The 12,147-nt window shown below is 31.7% G+C and overlaps 1 protein-coding gene across 2 annotated transcripts; it reads right to left on the reverse strand.

Annotated features, from left to right (window-relative positions):
* Window positions 1-6,682: 6,682 nt before the first annotated feature.
* Window positions 6,683-10,389, reverse strand: LOC112695630 (pectin acetylesterase 12). 2 transcript variants are annotated; one of them, XM_025748047.3, is made up of 12 exons: window positions 10,085-10,387; window positions 9,728-9,810; window positions 9,528-9,657; window positions 9,363-9,436; window positions 9,192-9,278; window positions 8,839-8,963; window positions 8,707-8,767; window positions 8,500-8,553; window positions 7,789-7,866; window positions 7,501-7,606; window positions 7,280-7,425; window positions 6,683-7,205 (listed from the first exon to the last, which is right to left on the reverse strand). In XM_025748047.3, the coding sequence occupies exons 1-12, from the start codon at window positions 10,287-10,289 to the stop codon at window positions 7,095-7,097; spliced, it is 1,260 nt and encodes a 419-aa protein (XP_025603832.1). In that variant the 5' UTR covers window positions 10,290-10,387; the 3' UTR covers window positions 6,683-7,094. The 2 variants fall into 2 exon arrangements, with proteins under 2 accessions (XP_025603832.1, XP_025603833.1); XM_025748048.3 differs by lacking the exon at window positions 9,728-9,810 and having other exon boundaries at window positions 10,085-10,389.
* Window positions 10,390-12,147: the final 1,758 nt, after the last annotated feature.

The following is a 12,147-nucleotide window of genomic DNA, read 5'->3' on the forward strand; positions in this document are numbered from 1 at the left end:
ACAATATGATTGTGAGTTGAGTTAATTAATTAATGTCCTTAGTGTGGACCTAAAGTCTCTACTTTCTCTAGAAAATGGGTCCCTTAAATGGCATCTACTGACTACTGCATGTACTGATGACGGTGAGGTGAGGTACCAACGTCAACAAAATGAGTGTGTGTTGGTGTGTTTCTCCACTTGAAAATCACGAAAAATTAAAATATCTGAAATATAATATTCTTATTATTAAGATAATATAATATAATACATAAATTAAATTGTGGATGACAAGTGATAACGATCTCAAGTCACAACCATAAGTCCATAACCGTATCTACGTACGTAGGTATATAAATTTTTTTTAAGTATATCGATATATTTCAGTAATATTTAACTGTAAATTTTAATTATAAAAAATATATAATATAATATATGTAATTAAAATTAACAGTTAAAAATTACTAAAATATTAATATATTGATATATTTAAAAACTTTTTAAGTGTATAATCACAATTTAACTACTTTGATGACAAAATACAAGTGTATATAGTCATTGAATTGCATGGAAACCCAAAACAAAAGGTTTGTTTAAAAATCAAGTTAGTTTGATCTAGTGATTAGTTTATTAATTCGTTTAAATAAGTATGAAGAATTTAAATGTTGTTTTGTAGATATAGTAATTTATTGGTCAATTACAAATTTTTAAATAAAGTTTACTCCTTAATCTGTCAGGTTGAAAGATATTGAAAAAAATTAAAAAAGAAAACTTACATAGAAACATATATAGATATACAATTCATATATATCTCGCAACATATATGCACAAGGTGAATATGTAAACTACAGTTCATATCTACATGGTCTAGGTATATAATTAAGAATATATAAGCTAAGTAATTATTTTAATATGAGAGCGGGGGATTATGAAAGAATATTTCAATTCATTCGTCAGCTAGGATAGTGATACATCCAATCCTCCTTATACTCTTATTCTTTCCAATTACATGACAAATGATTCAAATTTTACAACCCATCTAACCAATAGCCACCCGATAATTCCAAGTATAAACTAAGCTTCCTTTCCTTCTTATTACATTATACTTAGTTTATCAGAGAGGTCCCTATCATTCTCATATATTCGAATATTTTAACAAGTTAGAATTTACTTACTATTCATACAAAGAGACAAAATTCTAAAGCCATTGGTACTATCTTATTTCATTATTTCTTCCAAATTAAACACTATTATTTGTTGGTATTCACATTCACAACTTTTTTAATTTTTTGTTTATATGGTTAACTAAAAGTATTCACACCACTTATATAACGTCCATGTGCAGAGAGAGAGAGACATTGAATACAACTTTTCTTAGTCGTTTAAACTTATTTATTTTATTTTTCCTGATCATATAGCTAGTCATTGCTTAATTTGTTTAATTAATTTGCGGGCAATATGTTCAGAATCTGCTTGCATGTGAAACTAATTATTGGGGTGGCCCTACAATAATCAGTGTATAGAACAGAACAAAAATCCCCGGTAGGATGTATAATAGGGTGGTGGCTAAGCAATCCCAAATTTGATCCTCAAGAATTATAAATTAATTAGCATTAGAAAAGTTGCGTGTTTGGAATTCTTTGCTTTCTTATGATTGATGAATAAATTAAAACTACTTATGTTATTGTATATATGTAATATAATATAAGCACAAGCAAGGGGAAGTAAGTGCTAAACAAATGTGGTTGATTGTGATGATAAAGATGAATATATAAAATGATTATGATAATGATTGAACTGATAGTAATGAATGATTTTGATAAAGATTTGGCGTGGCTGTAATTTATGCTTAGTTTTAAGAAAGTAAAAGCCAAAGATATATATAATTAATAAGACTATCACTGTATATACTAATACAAGGCACATCACAATCATGTTATTTTATTTTAATTTGCATGCACAGCACAAACGTCAATGTCATACTCGTTATAAAAGTTGACAACTTCTTCCACATACTAATTAAACAGAATACTAACGCTGAATTATATATATGAATGAAGGTTTCGGATTCTAATGGTCTTCCTTCTCCAAGAATAATTGAGAATATGTTAAGATGAATTTGGCCTGGTGCTTTCTGATTTTCGTATCAAGATCTATAACCCAAGTTAATTTTACTCTCATTTCTTTCATCTCAAAATGTGATAGGCCTCATCAGCCTAGCTATCACGAGTTTAATTTTGACCAATTGAATTATGTAATATCATATTTAAAATGGCAAATAAGGTGATAACAACAAGATTGAAATAGATTATCCTTGGACTTATTAATCTAGGCCTAGTGTAACATTTTGTACTTGGTCTTCAAGTTTAGATAATATTATTATACACAAGAGGTATAGTGCATTCTATATGCCCCCACCAAGAACGGAAATGTTGGGTTCATTGCCATCGTTTCGACAAAATTATATGATAAAATATTATTACTAGACTAAAATATGTTATTATATTACTAGATTAAAAAAATTAAATTAAAATTAAATTGATGATTAAAAATAACAAATTTTGATAATATTTGTCAAAAAAAAAAAGTAAATCAGTAAAAAATATTGTTATATAAACAATTATATTATTTTAGTTAGTTTTTATTTTTAATTTTAAATATTATATTATTATTATATTAAAATTTTAAAATACTTTTATAAATAATTATAAAAATATAGATATATTTTTTTGTTTATTTTTATTAAAAAATAAAATAATATTTTTTATTATTGTTATAAAAATATTATTTTATAATAGAAAGAAGCAATAGCGAGAAGGGAGAATGGCGAGCAGCTGCCACTTGTGGCGACTGATGAGCAAAGCCGCGAAGAAGCTCCAGTTGGAGATTATTATGGAGAGATGAACAATTTGAGATTTAGTGTCTCTCTGCGCCTTTTTTTCATATGACAATTGGGTTTTTTTTTCTCTCTGTTTTATTTTATTTTATTGTTTTTGATTATTAGATTAAAATAATTTTAACTTTAAATTTTTTATCATAAAAATATATTTTTATTAAAACAATAAAAAAAGTTATTTAATTTTTTAACAAAAATAATCAAAATAATAATTTTTTATAATTATTTATAAAAATATTTTAGTATTTATCTATAAAGTATAGACATTGAAATGAACACAAAACAACATACACATATGAATTTTAATTTTTTGTATGACATGAAGATAATATATATATATATATATATATATATATATATATATAATACAAAATATTTTTTAAATAGATTATAATAATGTTTTAAATTTTTATTAATATTAAAATATAAATGAATATTTTAATAGTTTTAATTTTTTTTAATTATATGAAGTATCTAAAATAAATTTTTTGCATTAATAAATAATAACATAATATTTATAAATTCATTTTAAAGATATAAGTTAAAAGTGAGGTTAAACACGATTAACACATAATAGTATTTAGATGTATTTAAATATATATAGAAAAATATTTTTTATTTTTAAGATACAAAAAATACGAGTATTAGCCAAATATTATATCTAAAATATATCTAACACGCAAACACATTAACTCAACGAAATATTTATATTTTATAGGTTATTCATAGTGCTATATAATAACTTTGTAAAAAAGATAAAAAAATAAGTATTGACTAAGATAATATAATTTTTGTGATAATATTTTACTGGTTATTTTTTTATATATCAATACGTATTCATAGTTAAATAACGAACTAAACACCTCTTAACAAAGTTTACCATATATTAAAACATAATAAAATTTTTCCCATCTTCTATGGAAGGTTAAGAATACGGAGTATATCTCTCCTCTAGACTCTAGTGATATTTTTGAGTATTACTCTTTTTTAGTATGTCTTTATTTTATACATGGAAAAATAAGGATGGATTGATCAGGCATGTGGACTGCTGGGATGCCAACAAGCTTCTCTACTGGTTAGATACTTGGGAGTTTCTCTAGGTGCGAATCCGCGATTGGTGAAGACTTGGAAACCAATCATTGATAAGGTGGAACAGAAGTTGAGTTTGTGGAAAGCCAAGGTTTTGAATAAATCAGGTAAGCTGGTCCTTATAAAATCGGTGCTGAATAGTCTCCCCATCTATTACCTTAGTCTATACAAGATGCCGAAGGCGGTAGCGGACAAGCTGATCGCTTTACAACGGAACTTTATGTGGTGCAAGGATAACGGGAACTATGGTATACCTATGGTAAAGTGGGAGTTAGTTCAGGCTCCAAAAAAGGTTGGGGGCTTGGGGGTTGGTGATGCAGTGCTGAGAAACACAGCGCTTCTGTTTAAGTGGTGGTGGAGGTTTTCAAAGGAGGATTGCCCGCTGTGGAAGAAGATTGTCTGTTCGTGTAATAAGTTGAACCCGGATGTCGTGTTAGCAACTCAGCCTTTACCAGTAAAGGGTGGCCCTTGGAAGGACATATGTCAGCTGAATATAAAAGAACCGCGGATTCGAGATAAAGTGGTAAGTGGACTGGCAATGGAAGTAGGCAATGGTTTGCAGACTCGATTTTGGGAAGATAACTGGGTTCAAGGTGGTACTCTTAAAGGAAGTTATCCGAGACTCTACTCTATTTCCAGTCAGCAAGGGCTTGTCATCGGGGAGTGTGGTTTTTGGGATGGGCTTGATTGGATTTGGAATTTTCAATGGAGGAGGGTGCTGTTCCAATGGGAGCTGGAGCTTGTCAATCAACTGCATGAGAGGTTAAGGCCAGTGAGGTTGTCATCAGGTAGGGAGGACAGTGTGGTGTGGAAGTTTGAAAATAAAGGTATTTTCTCTACTAGTTCTGTGATCCAGGCTATACAAGCGGAGACATTATCAGTTGAGATAACGAGTTATAGCTTCACGAGTTCCATTTGGAAAGGTTTCGTCCCTCCGAGGATTGAGCTCTTTGGGTTGTTTGTGCTAGTGGGTAGAGTTAACACCAAGGAGCGGCTGACTAAACTAGGAGTCAACATTCTGGGGGATAGTATGTGTGTACTGTGTACCAAGGAATTAGAATCTGTTGAGCATTTATTCCTTAGGTGTGAGGTAACATGGCAGGTGTGGTGCAAGTGGCTGAGGTTACTAGGAAGGGAGTGGGTGATTCCCGGAACTGTTAAAGAAATGTTTGAGAGTTGGCATGGAATGCATAATAGACAACAGGGGCAGAAGATGTGGATGACAGTGTTCTTTGCAGTGATTTGGAACATCTGGTTGGAACGGAATGCACGAATCTTCAAGAATGTAAGAGCAAGCCTGGAGGTCATACACACAAGGACGTTGATGAGCTACACGGAATGGAGTGGTGGTGATCCTGGGGAGGATGAGAGTACTGGGGATAGTAGGGGTTGGTTGATTTGTTGGTAGCTGGTTCTGTGTCTTCTTCTTTCTTTTATTTGCTCCACTTTAATGTGTTGAGCTTCCTTTGTTTCAAAAAAAAAAAAATCTCATCTTTTATTTTATTTTTTTAAAACTTGCACTAGCCAGGCTATTTATAGTGATTAAAAACATTCTTCAAAATTTTGCACTATATCAAAACAATCAGAATTTTCCTAAAAAAATGTTGAAGTGAGTTGCTTAGAGATATATGAATCCTCTAAAATAAAAAAGTTGCTAAAGTAGTAAAATAAAGATATTATTAATTTATAATTTTTAAAAAATATATATCTCATTATTTTAATTTTTATTTTATCACTTTACTAATTTTTTTTTTTTAGAAGATCTTCATCCATCAATTTATTATAACTGATTGAATGAAGGCGTGGGAAGACTATAATTTTAACTCTATGTGTTAGGTAACAGAAGAGTAAGTAAGCTAAGGGAGGGTGGAAGTGGATGAACAAAATTGATACAAATTATAAAGGAATTAACATGTTTATCTTAATGTCTACATCTACTAATACAACAAACATAAATACTTCGTTATAAAATATGACAAAGAAAAAAGTGATGATAACTTTACTTAAAACAATCTTGACCAACTATCTTTGTTCAAACTTCTACCACTTGTATATGAAGCCACAATTTGATTATCTTGCTTCTAAATTGATTTGGATTTTCTTCACACTTTTATCATGCATATATATACTACCAAAATTATAATTAATGTTTGTGAGAAAATTAACAAAATTTGTGGGAATTTTATCTGGAGACATAAACAAGGACAACTCACCTTGTTAGCTGGGACAGAATCTATAAACTCAAAAAAGAAGTTGATCTGATCTTGGCCAATGGAGATACAGAGACATGAATGATATGTGCCTCAAATAATTACTAAATAATATTTAGAATTTTTCGTACTACCAACATTTGAAACCCGTAGTATTAAACACTGCGTACCATTCTTATGAAACTGGCTTGAAACCTCATTCAAAATAAAAAAGCCTTAGGTAGCGTTTGTTTTGAGATACTGAGACAGAGATTGAGAGAATGAAACTCAGTATTATGTTTGTTGGTTTAGAGACTGGTATTAAAATTTCTGTCTCTATTTTCAAAACTTCAGTATTTCGGTACTTCCAAAAAAAAAAAGGATATAGGAGATTAAAATTTTAAGAGATAGAGACTAAAACTTTAATAACATTTTATACTTAAAATACCCTCATTTCAATTAATTAATTCTAACTTTATCTTTTATGCAAATTAAATTAGAGTTTCATTCTTGTTTGAATTTCTGTCTCCCATTTTGCACCAAACAAAATATTGAGATTTATTGACACAAATTCTTTGAAGTACATACAAATGTGAAAATACTCATAGTTTTTGGTCCTGTAGAGTTAGACTCTGAAATTTTCATCAACCTTTGCTTTGAGAACTCACAAGAATTGTATTCCGCTGTTCCTCCTACTAATGCCATAAAGAGCTCTTACTGATAATCCCTTACAAGTTTCTCTCGACCATATTTACATGTGGAGATATATATTCTTGCTAACATTGGTTAATACTAATATAAAGTATTTAGGACTTATTAAAATTGATTTCCAAATACTGAATGTATACATGAGATGTGTGTATGTATCATGTGGTACATGTTGTTGGCTGATTAATATTTGGGCAAGAATTGAATTGATGTAGATGATGAGAATGAAATTGGGGTCATGATCTGAATACGAGATGGTGACACGTGTTATCACAAGGGTAAGGACAATCAATCACCTTCACACCTGCGCGCTCGAAATACCAATCTCCAACAGCCACAGCAATTACCTGCATCCATCCATGCTAATTAATTAATTAATTAATGATAAGCTCAATGTATTACTGTTACATTCGTTTCTCACCTTGTTCTTGACTATTGGAGAATTTTCAGCGAACCATGTGTCCTGCCTCTCCGATTGGCAGTGAGAGAAACATGAATTGATGAACAATCCATTCTTGTATGATCTTGAGAACTCTTTTATAATGTTCAGCATGTGAATCCTGAATCCTGTTTACGCACTCAAAACTCTTAATCAAACTCTCAAGTCTCAACCTCTCTCGTAAATATATTTATATCGATCACCTTGAAGGAATTGGATTTGTGATGTAGTACATTTAGCATAGTTTAATCTGCAATCATGCCAATATCCATGTGGATCTGCTGATGGAGGCGCTATACTCGATTGGATCTGATCAAAATATATATACACATGGATCTTTCTAGAATTAATTTAACGTAATTACCCATATAAAGATGTTTTTATATTAAGCAGTGGAATCAAACATATCAAGCCATCAAACTCAGTTATCATCTTCACATATAAACAAATTCATGAATAGTAACTTTAAAGATAGATATTATATGATTTACCTGCCATGAATCATAAGCAGCATTGAGAATGAATAGCGGGGTTCTCACACTCGCAATCAAGTTCTGGGGGAAGAAGCACTTAAAAAGCAATTGAACACAGACTCAGCATAATCCTTCAAATGAAAAACGAGTTAATATTTAATTTGTTCCTTGAAATTTGAGGCTGAACTCAAATTGAGCCTTAAAATTTCAGTTGATCCAAATTGGTTCTTCAAATTTACAATCATAATTCGAATTAGTTTATGAATTGATCTTTATTAATGGTGTTTGATTTAGTATATTAATTAACGGTGATTTGAACTTCTCGTCCAGGTTCTATACAATCGAAGTTTATTAAAATTCAGATAAACTTGACAGCTATTCTTAGAACCTCAAATTTTATAATTGAACTTGTTATTATTGTTTTCGTGAGAATTTTAAGGAGCCAATTAAGTTTCGAAATACTCTAATAGATTTCAATTATATAAAATCTAGGTGAAGAATCCAAATTGTTGCTAGTTAACTTGCAAAATTAATACGACATTAACGAAGATTAACTCAAAGACTAACGCAAGTTTTAGAGTTCAACTTCAAATTAAGTCAATTATAATAATTTTAGAAATTATTTTAAGTCTAACCTTATATTCTGAGGACTAAATTGAGTATTAACTCAATAAAAAACCAATATGTCTAATTAACTATTGTTAAGAGAGAAAGAAAAACAGCAGTTACCGATGTGGGGTCAAGATGATTAGTACATATCTCTGGCAAATTCTTCTGTGCTCCCTGAAAACATTTAACATATCACAATTGTCACTGAAGAAAGGTTTTCCAAGTTGAATTCACAAAAGAAGAGTGATTAAGATTGTGATTTCTTAACACATTATGCTTTCATGCTATAGTATATAGACATTGGTCTCCACACAGCTAATGTGATACCTGCAATCCTACGACACCGGTGTAGAAATTTCTGAGGGTATGGCCACCAGATATATCAATTCTGTAATAAAAAAGAATTAAGCATGGTGGAAACGCCATTGAAAGCAGGAAACTACTACAACGATTACTTACGCATCAAGAAACAATCCGGCATCACTAAGACACTTCACTGTGGTGGTCCTAGGAAAGAGGTTGCGAAATCCGTCGCAGTGTATGATAGTAGCCAAGCCACCGGCAGAGCATCCGGAGAGAAGAGCCTAAACCAAATTAATTAGTTAATGGAAAGAAACAATATTTAACTTGAGCAATGCTATATGACCAGTAAATATTAATATTTTTGGCCTGGTCAGTAATAATTTGCACTTATAGTACAGTTTGCACTCAATTTTTTGAGAGTTTGCATATATGAATTATTAAAATTTATTTGTTAAAGATAATTTAGCATCTGTGTTGGTCAATGGTTTCTTTCTAATATCAAGTACAACCTGCTCGGCGAAGCGCATTCCCTCGGACATCAAATCTTCTATTGCGGCTGCCCAAATCCTCTGTCCTCTGAATTGTAGCTCTGCTGTCTGAGATAGTACATGAATTTCAAGTGAGCTATTGTTAAATCAAGATAAAGCAAACAAACATGCACTTGGTATATCAAACACTACCTTGTCTTCACTATCACCGGTAAATGATGCTCCATCACAATAACGAATCTTTACTCTGTTCCAATTGAAAAAATCTGCAGCCATGTGCAAGTGCAACAGATTACACTGCTAATACAGAAAAGTTTGAGCGGTTGAGTTCAGACAGTAGTTGAATTAAATGGTGACCTGGGTTTTCTTCAGCTTTGTTGCTCAGTATTCCCGTAAAAGGAATCTCCTTTTCCATAAATGTGGATGATCCACGCCGTGTTCTCTTGCGATAAACACATGTTCTAATGCTGTTACACCATCCACCTCCCTGCACAAACACTTAATCGGTAAATTCATGTAACTTAGCAGAAGAATTAGAAAGATGAATGAAGTGAAACCTCTAAATTAATAAGCCAGCTGTTTGCTCCTGATCCATAACCCCGATGCAAATGATAAGCAGGTAAAGATCCATCCAAGCACACTGCCAGACGCAACAAAACTTTACGTGAACTAAACTAAACTAGTCTTGTTTCTTTTATGGTCGACTTCACATAAAGTTAATACTTTAAGAACCGTTAGATGATTTAATTGATTTAACTAAATTTTCATCTTAACAGTTTTCATGTATCAACTTCACGTGAAGTCGACTGCACCTGAATTTTTACCTTCTTTTATATATAGACTTGCACGGTTGTTGTGTTAGCATGCATACAAAGAAAGGAAACTAGTTAACAAACGAATTGTGGAAAGTGTACCTGCTCCTTTGGCAGCTGCAGTATGAATAAGGGTGAGTCCCACGAAGAGAGTATTGCTCTGAAACAAAGATGATTCATGAGCCTCCAGCAATGAGGGTTCTGTTTCATTGAAGTGGTGATATTCATATCCTTGAAAGCCATGAACCCAGTTGCTTAAAACAAGTCCTATCGCAATCGCAATGGCAAGCCAGAAAAGTTTCCCCATTGGAGCAATGGGAGAAAGAAGAAGTGGGGACCGGACACGTTTGGAATCTAAGAGAGTTTTCTAAGTAAACTCAACGGCTTATATACCATTCGTGTCACCCAAGCTCTCTACGATCCTTCGCTCTATTATTTAAACAAGTTATGTAACTATATTAGTATTTAATTGAATTCAAACTAAAGAAAGAAACCTATGAGAAAAATAATGTAAATGATGATAGTTACTGACGTGAAGATGTAGGCAAAAAAATTTTGATATGAAAGTAAAATAAGTGATATACTTTAACATGGTAATTTTTGGTGTTTTTTAAAATTGTGGGAGTACACAAATCAGACCCTCCGATTTGTGTTAAAAAATTGAAAAAACTCAGAGTACACAACTCGGACCATGCGAGTTCTTTGGTCATGAAATTTTGCTTCACAAATCGCATGGTCCGATCTGCAGCCGATGGAATTTGAAATTTGAAATAAGGAATTCGGGCCTTCCATTTTGTTTGTTCTGGGTAATTTTTTTTTTACATTTGGAGGGACACAACTCGCAGAGTCCGAGTTCTGCTTCTTCTGATCCCACAACGAGGTGAAGCACCCCTCCTCCCCATACTCGAGTCTAACACTTCCTTTGGTTCCATAATCAAATAAAATATTCGAAGATGTATTCATATATAGATAATACAGTTAAAAACTTGTAGGGTGTTTGAGAAGAAAGATAAAAATTCATGTGAAATCGACTTCACAAGTTGATACATGAGAGTCGTTGAATAAAAATTTAGTCAAATCAACCAACGAATCTCAGGTATCAACTTCACATGAGCTTTCAAATGTTGTGAAATTGGAAAATGAAATATTAAGGGTTAGGCGGTTGCTACTTTTGGTAAGACACGGGGAAAGCGGTAGCGCTGATCGGTGCTTGAATTGAATAGAATGACCAAGTCCTCGATCGTACTACTGCATTCAAATCTTGAATTCAACGAGATGGGTCGTTTCTTTTCATTTCACTTGACATCAAGCACTAGGTTTAACCTTAATAGTAAGGTGATTATTGATAGTTAAAAGTAATAATCACCTAATAATAATAATGATGATGATATTATTGATTAATATATGAAACAATATGACCCCACCAGCGGCACCGCTGCAAATGTGATGTAGCAAGCAATGAAGTACGTTACGTTCAGTATACGCAACAACTATATCTGATCTAATTCCCTTGATTATTGATTTGAGTTTCACTTTATTTAGTATGTGCTGTGCCTACACGTAGCTTCTTCACTCATCAACTCAACTGCTTCATTCTCCCAATCATAATTATACTGATTAATTCCATCCAGCCATTAAACCACATGTTAGTTGCTCTCAACTACCCAAATTGCTCATCGTCACACAGCAAATTAAATGCTTATTGTGGTGCCAAAATTTTGAATTGTAATGACTAGATCAAGACCACGCGATACGTGAAGAGTTAAATTAATTATACTATATAATATAAATTTAAAATATTATATTATTTAAAGATAAATTAGATAATATATATCTAATATTTTTTAGACTGAATTTTATGTTATTTAGAGGTGTTTAATTCTTGTTTAGAAATGTAATTTTTATATTTTTTTGTGAAATAGATTGTTTTAATACTTTTTTTTTATAGTGTATAGGAAGAAGTTTGAGGATATTATTTTCAAAAGGGATCAAGTGAAGAAAATTTAAGAGACTTTGAGTTAAAATTAAAAAACTTGTATCATTTTAATTCAAAAGACAACAAATCACACAGCTAATGAGCTAAAAAAAAGAGAGAAGAACACGTGGAGGGCATATATTCCCACTTAAAGGAAAAAAGAACACAACCCTTTCTTTCCTTTCATCTC

The sequence above is a fragment of the Arachis hypogaea genome, chromosome 6, assembly GCF_003086295.3.
Source record: "Arachis hypogaea cultivar Tifrunner chromosome 6, arahy.Tifrunner.gnm2.J5K5, whole genome shotgun sequence".
NCBI classification, from domain to species: domain Eukaryota; kingdom Viridiplantae; phylum Streptophyta; class Magnoliopsida; order Fabales; family Fabaceae; genus Arachis; species Arachis hypogaea.